Genomic DNA, 12,149 nt, shown 5'->3' on the forward strand with positions numbered 1-12,149 from the left:
ACTATAGCATTTCTATCATTAACAAGCAAATTTAATACATTTTAAATGATTTCATTTCTAATATTCTGACTTGCATACAAATTTTACATAAAAAAATCTTATGTAAACTGAGATATACCTAGAGTCAGAGACTCTTGCTGTTAAATCCACATAACAGTAGGGAATGACAAAAGCAATGAAGCAAAATAAATTAGTTCCTGTATAATCTTTCACCCAGTCTGCTAGTGAAACAAACAAACAAGAGGTCAAAATTTTTACTTGACAATTAAAAAAAAAGAGATTAACTTTTTTCTCAGATTTAATCACCCTAACTAGGTTTATATATGGGCAACTCTTTTTCCTTACATACATTTAGGAAGCAAAGAATGGATAGTATATTAATGACCTGAAGCCATTAAAATCTCTGTAGACTATTGCATAGTTATCTGTCTCCAGTAACTTGTCAAATATAACAATAAAAATACAGAATTAATTTAAAAAAAAAGTAAGTCACGCCAAAAAAAAAGTTTTAAACTATTATAATAATAGTTCCTTCTGAGACGAAAGAAAAGGATATAATCAACAGAATGAAAAGGCAACCTACAGTATGGGAGAAAATATCTGCAAATCATATATCTGATAAGGGGTTAATATCCAGAATATATAAAGAACTCTTACAACTGAACAACAACAAAAATCAAAAAACCTGATTAAAAAATGGAAAGGACTTGAATAGAAATTTTTCCAAAGATGATATACAGATGGTCAACGAACACAGAAAAAGGTAGTCAGCGTCACTAATCATCAGGGAAATGAAGATCAAAACCACAACCAAGTACCACCTCACATCCACTAGGATGGCTACTACAAAAAACGGAACAAAGAAACAAAACCAGAAAATAACAAGTGTTGGTGAGGATGTGGAGAAACTGGAATTGCTGTGCACTCTCGCTGGGAATGTAAAATGGTGCAATTGCTATGGAAAACAGTATAGAGGTTCCTCAAAAAATTAAAAATAGAACATCCATATGATCCTGAAATTCCACTTCTGGGTTGTAGCCAAAAGAATTGAAAGCAGTATCTCAGAGATATTTGTACACCCATGTTCACAGCAGCCCTATTCACAATAGCCCAGAGTTGGAAGCAACCCAAATGTCCATTGAGGAAAGAAAGGATAAACAAAATGTGATATATCCATACAATGGAATATTATTAAGCCTTAAAAAGTAAGGAACTCCTGTCACATGCTACAACATGGATAAATCTTGAGGACATTAAGTGAAACAAGCCAGTCACAAAAGGACAAATACTGTGTGATTCCACTCATATGAGGTACCTAGAGTAGTCAAATTCATAGAGACAGCAAGTAGAATGGTGGTTATTAGGGGCTGAGGGGAGGGGGAAAAGGCGAGTTATTGTTTCATGGATACAGAGTTTCAGTTTGGGAAGATGGAAAAGTTCTGGAGATCTATTCACAACAACGTGAATATACTTAACATTACTGAACTGTACACTTAAAAATGGTTAAGATGGTAAATTTTGTTATATACTTTTTACCACAATTTAAAGATGCACAAAAAATTTTAAAAATAAGGTAAAAATCATAGGACACTATAAGGGAGCTTTCTTATTTAAGATGTACTTCTTGCTAAACATTGTAATATATGCAGACTAATACTCCATCCTCTCAGCTAGTAAACTTGCCAAATTATAAGTTGATTAAATTAAATATTGATACAGTCTAAAGTAGTTTTTATACATAAAAATTTATTTTATGTAAATAGGCAAAACAAAAAGTGAAACAAAAAATGTAATATCTAACATTGTCAACAGCAAACATTGATATAGAAATGCACACCTTAAAACTTGTAAAGAATTAAGGAAATGCAAGGTGTTGGGAATCAAAGCAGGAACTATTTAACATTTTTAAAATATGGAATTCTACTTGTGACAAAATAGTATTGAGGTCTGAGCTTTCCCTGACAACTGAGCAAAATACGTTTGTTAAAAATATATTTATTAAAATACGAGTCTCAGGGCCATCACACAAATGAAGCTAGAAGGTGAGCCAATCACACCTGTTCTGAACGACCATTAAATCCAACCAGAAATAACTGGAAATAGTAACTAGAAAGGAGGCTGGGTGGGGGCGTCAGGTCAGGGGGCTCCATGAACCACTGCTCACAAGGAGAGGAGGGGACGCGGGGTCTGACTCTGAGAGCAGCCATTAGCCACCGCACAGATGACACAAAAGCATTCGGAACCTGGTCTGCTAGCTGCCTTATTGCAAAGGTTTGATGGCAGAATCTGAGATTTTTTTAACTGCTACAAAACTTTCAAAACCATCAACTGACTCTCACTTTTTGCACTTAGTACCAAGCGAGATTTAAGGTCAGAATCCTAAAGCACAGAATAATTACCAAATTACCCATTATGTACCAATGATCAAAGACATTATTTTTTTATTTTTAATTTTTAGAAAAGTACCCTCAAAATTATCATCCAATGTGAAAATGAAGACGCAGAAATTAGAGTTTTATGATGTAACTTTAAGTGGATAAAGAAATCTATAAATCTTTAAAAATTATTCTTTCTCTTCGTTTTGTTGAGATTGCCATGGTTTTTGGGACACAGGAACATTTGCAACTGTGCTTCCTGACCAAGTGAGACAGGACACAAATTTTAAAAATTAAATAAAAGAGACATATAAAAGGTATCTGGTTAAACTGGTTTCCATAGTTGAACTTTAAATTTTACTCCGGGCTTTTGTCAAGAAGACAAAAGAAAAATGCACTGAATTTTACTTAATCACTGTTTGATGAGAAGCGGCATATAAACACATCTTATAGACCCCAAATTTTTCCCAACACTAAATTTGAAGAGGAATTTTTAATTGAACTGAATCCAAATAACACTAGTTAGCCTAATGAACACCGTGTTTGAAAACTGCTATTTTAAGAAAATGTGGTTGTAGACCATTAACTCTTCAATCAATGAACCCATTTCTGTGAGGAGATGACATACTATAGTCCAGCTCTGGTTTTATAATGATCTCACTTAATACAGGTTTGAGTGCAGTTACTATGTCCTGTGTATGGCAATCAAGTTGTGGTCAAATTTTCTGCAGTGCATATTCTGGAGACCATCGACAACTCCGTTCTCTCCTCTACTCTTGTTCGCACCCTGATTCATGTTGCTTGGTCAGCCCACCGTTCACGTTTCTTATCAGTCCACAGCAACAGCCCCTTACTGAAACTGAACAAATGCTAATGAGAAGATGAATCCTTAGAGTATGAGTCCAGATCTCATAAACGTTGTGGTGGTTACGAGAGTGCACTCTTGGACTAGGCAAGGGGAACTGAGCTCAAAGACGAGAAAAGAGACCAAGGCAATTCAAGCACCTTTCATATGCAAGGGGGCTGACACGGTGGGAGGGTGGAGTGGGGCAAAGAATGGGCAGAGGTGGTTCTTATAATCAATCACGAAGCTCCCGGTGAGGCCTCCCTGTGAAATTAGCTGTGTAGTTAAGTATGGGGGCTCAGCAGCAGACCTACCAGCTGGGTGACCTTGGGCAAGTCATTTATCCACTCCAAGGATCAATTTCCTCCTTATAAAGAGGGGATGACATTAATCCCAACTTTATAGAGTGGTTCTGATGATCAAATCAACTAGTCTGCACAGAGAGCTCAGCACACGGCCAGTGCTCAGTAACTGTCAGCTCTCACAGGGACTTGAAGCAGCAAAGACCCGGCAGGGGCCAGACTGTTCTTTCAGGGCTGGGCCCAGGGCCCCTGAGCAGACAGGACACGGTCATGGGAGCCGGAAGAGGAGGCTGGAGGCCCCTTGGCCACACTCTGAAAAGCAAAGCTTTCACTGGCCCCCAGTAACATGAATTGGCAACAGTGGCACATATTTATTTAGTGCTTACTGTGGACTGGGCACTCTGCTAGACACTCTACATGCAATATATTCTTAATCCTTCCAGCAGTTCTGCAGGTTGGATTCTGCAGGTTGCATCTATTATTAGATGATATTTTTATAGGTGAGAAGAATGGGTGTCACAGAAATTAAGTTATTGGACTAAGGTCACTGAACATATTGGGAACAAGGGCAGTGAGTGGCTCCCTCTAATCACTCAAATTGTGGGCGCAGAGGACAGACTATCTCCACACTGTACCCGCCACTGGGAAAAAAAGGCAGCTGGTGTTCTGCGGGGCTGAGTACACGGGCAGCAGAAGATCCTTACTCAAGTGACGTTGAGGCTATAGAAGGCAGGAGTGGCACCAAATACAAACGCCCATCTTATGTCTGATTTTGGCATCATTTTTCTGGAAGCAATACACAATTTGCCTATTTTCTTTCTGCCTCAATTTTCCTGTCTGTAAAATGAGTTTCAACTATTTGCCTTCTTCACACAAATATGGTCAAGCTGGAGGAGCACCTTTAAAACATTCTGGAAGACCTGGGTAAAAGTCACTATACAATTACTGCCTGCCTCTTATGTGCATGCTGGTTTAGAAAGGATGTAATTTTAAACTAATCATATAAATAAACTATGAAACATCATTCAAACATCTATTCATTTCTAACCTTCCTGCATCTAGGCATTTATTTAAAGAAGGAGCAAACATGGTAGAAACTAAATCAGTGGGCTCAGATGACAACAAATGAGGGGTAAGCATGAGGAAGCACGTTTGGTGGAGCTCCTGGGAAGACCGTACCCTCTTTCACACTCCAGTAGCACAGCCCCCAGGTTCCCTCTGTATAAAAACCAAGTTCCTGGGTCCTGCACTTTTCCCCACTCTCTCTGGACAGCATCTCAGCCCCTGCATCTCCTGTGTACCTCGTCTTCTCCCTGGCCCCCAGATGAAGAGAGCAGACATACTTTTATCAGAATTGCAGAACAGGAACAATAATAGAGATGTGTCAGACATTCAGTTCAGTTCCTCGAACAGATTTGCACAAGGTCAAAACTCTGAGTAATGATATTCACAGGTACCAGCATCGGTCTGAGATTATAGTCCATTTTTTTTTTAAATAACAGATTTATTGAGATATAATTAACATACCATACGATCTACCCATTTAAAGTATACAATTAAATGATCTTTAGTATATTCACAGAGTTGTGTAACCATCAGCACAATCAATTTTGGAACATTTTCATCACAGCAAAAAAGAAACACCGTACCCTTCGGCAGTCACCCCCTTTCTTCCCAACCCTCCCCAACCACCAGCCCTAGACAGCCACTAATTTACTTTCTGTATAGATTTGCCTATTTTGGACATTTCATACAAATGGAATCATACAATATGTGGTCTTTTATAATTGGCTTTTTTCACTTAGCATGTTTTCTAGGTTCATCCATTTTGTAGCATGTCTTAGTAATTCATTCTTTTTCATTGCTAAATAATATTCCATTGTTTGCATATACTTCATTTTGTTTACCCATTCACCAGTTGATGGACATTTGGGTTGTTTCTGCTTTTTGACTATTATGAATAATGCTGCTATGAACATTTATGTACAAGTTTTTGTGTGAACGTGTTTTCAATTCCCTTGGTTATATACCTAAGAGCAGAATTGCTGGGTCGCATGGTAACTCTATGTTTAACTTTTTGAGTAACCGTTTTCCAAAGTGGCTACACCGTTTTACATTCCCACCAACAGTGCACGAGGGTTCCAATTTCTCTACATCCTCACCAACACTTGTTATTGTCTGTCTTTTTGGTTATAGCCATCCTAGTAGGCGTGAAGTATGTGGTTCTAATTTTCACTTCCTTGGTGGCTAATGACGACCACCTTTTCATGCGCATCTTGGCAGTTTGTATATCTTCTTTGGAGAAACGTCTACTCAAATCCTTTGCCCACATTTTAATTGGGTTGTCTTTTTATTGCTGAGTTGTAAGAGTTCTTTATATACTCTAGATAAGATAGTCCCTTATCACATATATGATTTACAAATAGTTTCTCTAATTCTGTGAGTTGTCATTTCATTTTCTTGATGGCATCCTTTGAAGCACAGAAGATTTTAATTTTGATGAAGTCCAATATAACTATTTTTTCTTTGGTTGCTTGTGGTGTTAGACCACTACTTTTTATACCTCTTTAGGTGCTGAGTTGTTGCATAAGGACATACTTGATCCATAAGGCTATTTCCTACCCTGTTTCTGCCCTCCAGGCCCAGAGCTTTATCTCCCCCTCTGGCCTCAATAAAAGCCCCAGAACTAGCACTGTGCCATTTGGTCAAAACCACCCTGATCTTGTGGGCATGTTCTGGCGCGTCCAGTTAGAGTCCTTCTTGCAGTGTCTTAGAGCATGGATTCTGGCGTTAGACTCCTAGACGTGGCTCCAAGCTTCATCTCAGACTAGCTAAGTGATCTTGCCTGAAGAACTTTAAGCCTTAATAAGGTTCACTTTCTTCATTTTTAAAGCACTGTGCACAATGCAGAAAATAATTCATGGAAAGTGCTCAGCCAAGTGCCTGGCACATTATAAATAATAAATGTTGGCTGCTCCTGTAATGCTGTTGTTTCTGGTTGTTGTACTTCTGCAATAAAGCCTGGTTTCCTAGCTCTAGGAATCCCGGGTTCTGTCTTCTGACTCTGGTTGGTAACACTGTCTCCACTCTGTACTCATTAAATTGTCCTGACATCTGCTCTGTCTCTTCCTCTTACCTCCTGTCATAATGCCTCTGCACTCCCAAACAGATCACCACACTGGCCTCCCTGAGTCCACTCTTCATACAGCCCCTTAACTGCCTGCTTCATCTGGCGAATCTGTCCAACGGTTACCTAGAAGCACTGAAAACTTTAAAATTCCTCCTCCTGGGCTTGGTCTCTCTGCCTGGCCCAGGTGTGCTCCCCTTTCTTTCCATGGCCGGGGTTAATTTTCAGCGTGCACATTTCAGGTTTTCACCACGCACACCTGCCCTGTTTCCACCCCTCTCACCACCTCTCTCTCTCTCTAGTCTCCCCTTCTCCTGCAGCTACTCTAGCCTCGCTGCAGTTTCTTAAAAATACCAGGTGCATGCCCACCTTAGGGCCTGTTTCTAGCGGTTCCTTGTGTCTACAGTGCTCTTTTCCCACATACTTACTTGGCTGACTGTCTCAGATCCTTCAAGGCTTCGCTCAGATCTCCTCTGTCTAAGAATGCCGACCGTGATTACCCACTTTAACACTGCAACTCACCTACTGATCCTGGGGGCACGCCCAATCCCCCTTAGCTGCTAGATGGTCTTCTTTCCATAGCAATCATCACCTTCTACTTCTCTGCATAATTTACTTCTTTATTATTTACTGTGTAGATGTTTCTAAAAATCTTATTCGGATATAGGCGCCACATGGGTAGGATCTTTGCCTTTTCCCCTAAGAGATGCCTTATAGTTGCTCAACAAATATCTGCTGAAATGACTGAACGGTTGTGATTTGTATTTCTCTGATCGCTAATGAGGATGAACAGCTTCATATGATCACAGGCCATTTCTGTGCTCTCTTTTGTGAACTGCCTGTTTATTCTTTTGTCCATTTGTCCATGTTTTCTTTTTTACTGATGTGAAGGAACTCTTTAGATTTTTGCGACACTAATCCTTTGTTAGTATGCTTCTTCATTTCATTTACAATCAGCACCTGTCACAGGGCATGGCACATAGTTGGCACAGAGAATCTAGTAGTGAACATTGAGACAAAAGTCATGAAGAGTCGACAAACGTGTTCAGGTTAATATCAGTGTGCGTTCGCGTTTGGAAAGGAACAAGAGAAACGCCTGTTTAAAAATAATTAAATAATTACGAGGGAAAGAGATCGTCCAACATACCCTGGCAAGCAGTCCCCACAGACGGCATCGCTGGTGACAGAACAGTTTGCCTTCTGGAAGCGGTTCACCACCGCGCAGTCCAGGCACGGCTTGCATTTCTGAAAGCCCCAGTCCTCCTTGAACCTGTGCGGCCTGCACGTCACACACTGGGCATCCTCCCCGTAGCCAAAGCCACATTCCTGCGGGGATTAACAGGCAATAGAAAGCCATTCAGACATTGCGAGCATGAAAAAGGGAAGGCGGCTAGAACAAAGCGAAGAGCTGGTTTCATAGTGACCCGGTGCTGGCCTTCCTAGAAACCAAGGCAGCTCTTTCAGCAAGGTCAAACGTGTCTCCCACTGCTAATAATCTCTCTTACCACGGTAAGTATACTTAGTCATCCACTTTATTCAAGAAGCCACCATCATTTGAATAATAAAGGTTCTCCAGGACCCCCACGGCTGCATTACTGCCAGCTTATGGCGGAATTATGGCACTGTCTTCTTTTCTAATAAAGCCAGTCATGTGAATGCTCAGAAACGAACATCAGGAAAACAGTCAGACACTTACTCACTTATCAAGGCAGAAAATAAGTACTTTGATATCAATGGTGAGATTTTAGAAAATGAGGATAACTACATAAGAAATTTCATAAGCTTCCAAGCCTAGAAATCTACCCAGTAGAGAGCACCTTGAAATGTTTAGCTGTTTATTATTGTCTGATAGTAGGAAGATTCTTACATAGTTCTTAAAAGAACACTAAATTCTTGTTTGGATAAAACTGTGTGGTACCACAGGTTTCAAGCTTCTCAAGATTTGGACAGCAGAACACAGTACTGTTTTCCAAGGATGGGAGAAACAGATGGCTCTTTGACCCACAGATGATCATTTCCACAAGTTCAAGCACTAAGTAAATCACAGCATACACAAAAATGTAATCATAATGCAACCATAAGAACGATGTAGCTATGTGTTCATGATAGTTTAAAAATTTCACAATACAGAATTGGAAGTATGATCCCATTTCTTACAAAAATAATAATAATAATAAAATAAATAATAATAAAAAATAATAAAATAAATAATAATAATTATTATAAAAAAATAAGTACTAACATTTATTGGGTGTTTAAAGTTACGCAGGAACTTTAAACACATTAGCTCATTAATTCATACTCCTTCCCAGTGAGGGAAGCACTATCATCATTCCCATTTCATGGATGGGAATACAGAGCTTCCCAGAAGGTATGTACCCTAACCAAAGTGACACAGCTGATGTTAGAACCAGGATTTGAACCTCCACAGTTTAATTTCAGAGTCAGACTTCAGACCACCACACTATAGGGACTTTCAGGTAGTCTATCTGACATATACAGAGGGAGATGCCTGAAAGATGACACATCAAATGTTAACACTGGTTATCTGTACTTCATGATGGCTTCCGTAGACCACTGGTCATGAAGACAGAAAAAAAAAAGCAGCCAGCAGCTTAAGAGCTGCAAGCAGAGCATCTATGCGGGGAGAGAGCAGCCCACAGACGCGGCGAGAGGCGGCAGAGGGAGGAAGGGCTCTGGGAACCTCTTAGAGCCCCAGTTTCCTCATCTGTAAACCACAGTGGCCAGAAGGCAAATCCCAGTGGGTTCAAAATTTCCATTTTTCTATAAAATTTATATATTTTAACTTCTTCATCCATATTTATATACAAAGTCAACTAAGCAGTACTTACTGGCCAAAAATTAAATCAAAACTGACACAAAGGATAGTGTTGGGCGTACTCAAAAAGGGTATCAGTAATAACACTTCAATCTAGAAGTTTTACTAATGAACTCATTCACATTTTGGAAGAGCAATAGCTTCCTTCCTCTTTCCAGCTACCCTGCCCGTCTTTCAAAGGCATATCTTGAACAAACACAACAAAGAGTAGGGGAGGAAGGTCAACAACCTTCTTAATCCTGCGTGCTCCAGCCAGTGTTCTAAACCAAAGGCACAGATAGGACAAGGGGAAAAAAACATTTTAAGAACTCATTCACAAATTAGAATTTCTTTAAAATTGTTAACAGGGATTATCTTCTGGGGAAGGAGTAGTGGAATTATGAGATGTTTTCAAGTTTTATAATTCTGTAATAATTTGATTTTCTTGCAAAAAGCATCTATTACTCTGGTAATCAGGAAAACAGTAAGGATAGATATTCAAAAGAATTTCTCGGGACATGTACTAGGTCTTTGTGAGGAGGTCACTGCTATTTTTTTTGCTACTTTGTACATGGGTGATGTGATTCTGCGCTGGGACAGAGGTGTGTTTTTGCTGAGTCCTTCTGTTGCTGAGACAGCCGCATGCATCCAAAGGCTTTCTTTAAGCACAGAAGGGAGCCTCCCACTGTCTCCCAGGATCAAAGCGTGGTGCATTGACATTCGGGGGGCGGGGACCTCGTTGTTCACTGCCTCAGCACCTCCACATCAAAGGTTCATGCAAGAGCAATGCTTCAAAACCACACTGTGATCCAGGCAGCCTGGACTGGAAGATTCTCATATACAAGTTAACACATAACAAGGAAGGAGAGGGAAAAGGAAAAGAGTAGAAGGGATAACAAAGGGGAAGAGAAAGGAGAGAGAGAAAGGTACACTAACCAGGAGGAAACATCTGAAATTTTGCTGATTTTCAAGCCAGGTTGATAGAAGGGCAAAAGTGTGTATTTTCCTACATTGGATCCAAAGACATGTGAGTTTGAACGCCAACTCTGCCACTTGTCAGCTAAATTATTTTGGGAACTCTCTGATCCTCAGTCTCTTCATCTGTGAGATGGGGATAATAACACCTGCCCTACACGGCTGTTTTGAAGAAGAAACAGGAAAACACATAAAGCCTCTAAACTAAAAATCAAGCAGAGGCGGCGTCTGTCAAAAAAACGACACCTATGGCTATTATTATTTTGGATTCTTTATAAACCAACTTTTCTGATTCAAGTATAATAAAGCCTCCTTGATGAACAAGGGGCTATTCAGTCCCAATTGTTTCGAGGCTACTTGAAATATCACTTTCCATCTAAATACTTTTATGGAATAAAAATCTTTCTAAAATGAATTGCAATTAGCTGCCTTTTAAAACAGGTACATAAAACATAATTTAACCTTGCCTGGTTGAATCAGCTCCTTCATGGGGCTGTAACACGAAAACCAAGGGAGCCCATGTCCACGCAGGCCGTGTGGCTGTCTTAACGCCCCTGCCAGGCAGTCAACCACCATTCCTTGCTCCTGTAGAGCCTCACTGTCTCCAACAACTCACCTTCTCTCTCCACTCCTGGGAAACTAGATAAATGCTCCAACTAGAAGTGAAGGTGAAACATAAATAGACGTTTTGTCGGCCTCATCCCGTTTGAAAAAGAACATATACTTTGGCCTCAGGGAGATCTTTGTGCTTATTGTTTGATTCCTGACTGTTCTAGAGTTTATATTGCACAGAACGACCCTTTCGACCACTGTGTTTTTGCCATGTATCATTCTGTGTCACTTACATGTCATCATATTTTGTAGAATGAGGATTTCACACACAAAATGTTTTTTTGATCCATTCTACACCGGACCAAATCATGTATACAAAGAAGAGAAAGATGGGCTCCAAATGCATCATATTTTGCCTTCATTACCTGGATATCAACTTACCATTTCTGCTTAAAGTTTATATGTTTTGGTGGCAGCAACAGTTATTTTCTTCGGGGTGGATTTAGGTGGAGGTTGAGATAAAGATTCGTATCCATCACTATCACAAAATAACACCGAAATTTATGGAGCATGTACTAGGAATCATACAGTCTTCTCCCAGCAACTTCTACAGAGATTATTTGGGGGAATTTTATTTAAAATGATATTAATTATAAAATTACATTTAAAATATATTTTCCCTAAAATATTTGCCTTTTTAAAAAAGATATTAGAAAACCAGCCTAATATTATATTTTTAAACTTAAAAAAAATAGCTTGCATTTCATGATAGTCTAAGAAATTTATGAAGTGATCATTGTACATATTAAATAAACCAGAAACCTTGAATTAACTAGAAATTCAGAGAAGCTATTTCCAAGGAATTACAGTATAGTGTCCACGGCAACAACCACTTTTAGAGCTAACTGTCATATTTCTAAAGCACCATCAACATAGAGATGCTGCAATTACTTGAAATCCAGGCTACAGAGTAAACAGCACATAAATATTAAATTACTCCCAATATAAATGTCTACTTTGATGTTTTTATTTCATTCAGTAAAACTAGGTGGTTAAAATGCCTTGAAATCCTCCCCGTGAAGTTCAATAAAGAACCACCAAGAGAAAAGGAGGCGCCAGCCCCTCCGAGGGCGAGCCCCCAGCCTCCCGCCCACAG

General features: G+C 39.6%; 1 protein-coding gene across 7 annotated transcripts in view; it reads right to left on the reverse strand.

Annotated features, from left to right (window-relative positions):
* The window catches only part of TNFRSF19 (TNF receptor superfamily member 19), a 98,106-nt gene that overhangs the window by 54,493 nt on the left and 31,464 nt on the right, over positions 1-12,149 (reverse strand). For all 7 annotated transcript variants that reach the window (XM_087436305.1, XM_087436304.1, XM_087436300.1 and 4 more), the window contains one exon: positions 7,796-7,974. In XM_087436305.1, the coding sequence (XP_087292431.1) occupies positions 7,796-7,974 (179 nt within the window). The remainder of the gene's footprint in view (positions 1-7,795; positions 7,975-12,149) is intronic.

This window comes from Ceratotherium simum, chromosome 10 (genome assembly GCF_057802395.1).
Source record: "Ceratotherium simum simum isolate JZ-2026a chromosome 10, ASM5780239v1, whole genome shotgun sequence".
NCBI classification, from domain to species: domain Eukaryota; kingdom Metazoa; phylum Chordata; class Mammalia; order Perissodactyla; family Rhinocerotidae; genus Ceratotherium; species Ceratotherium simum.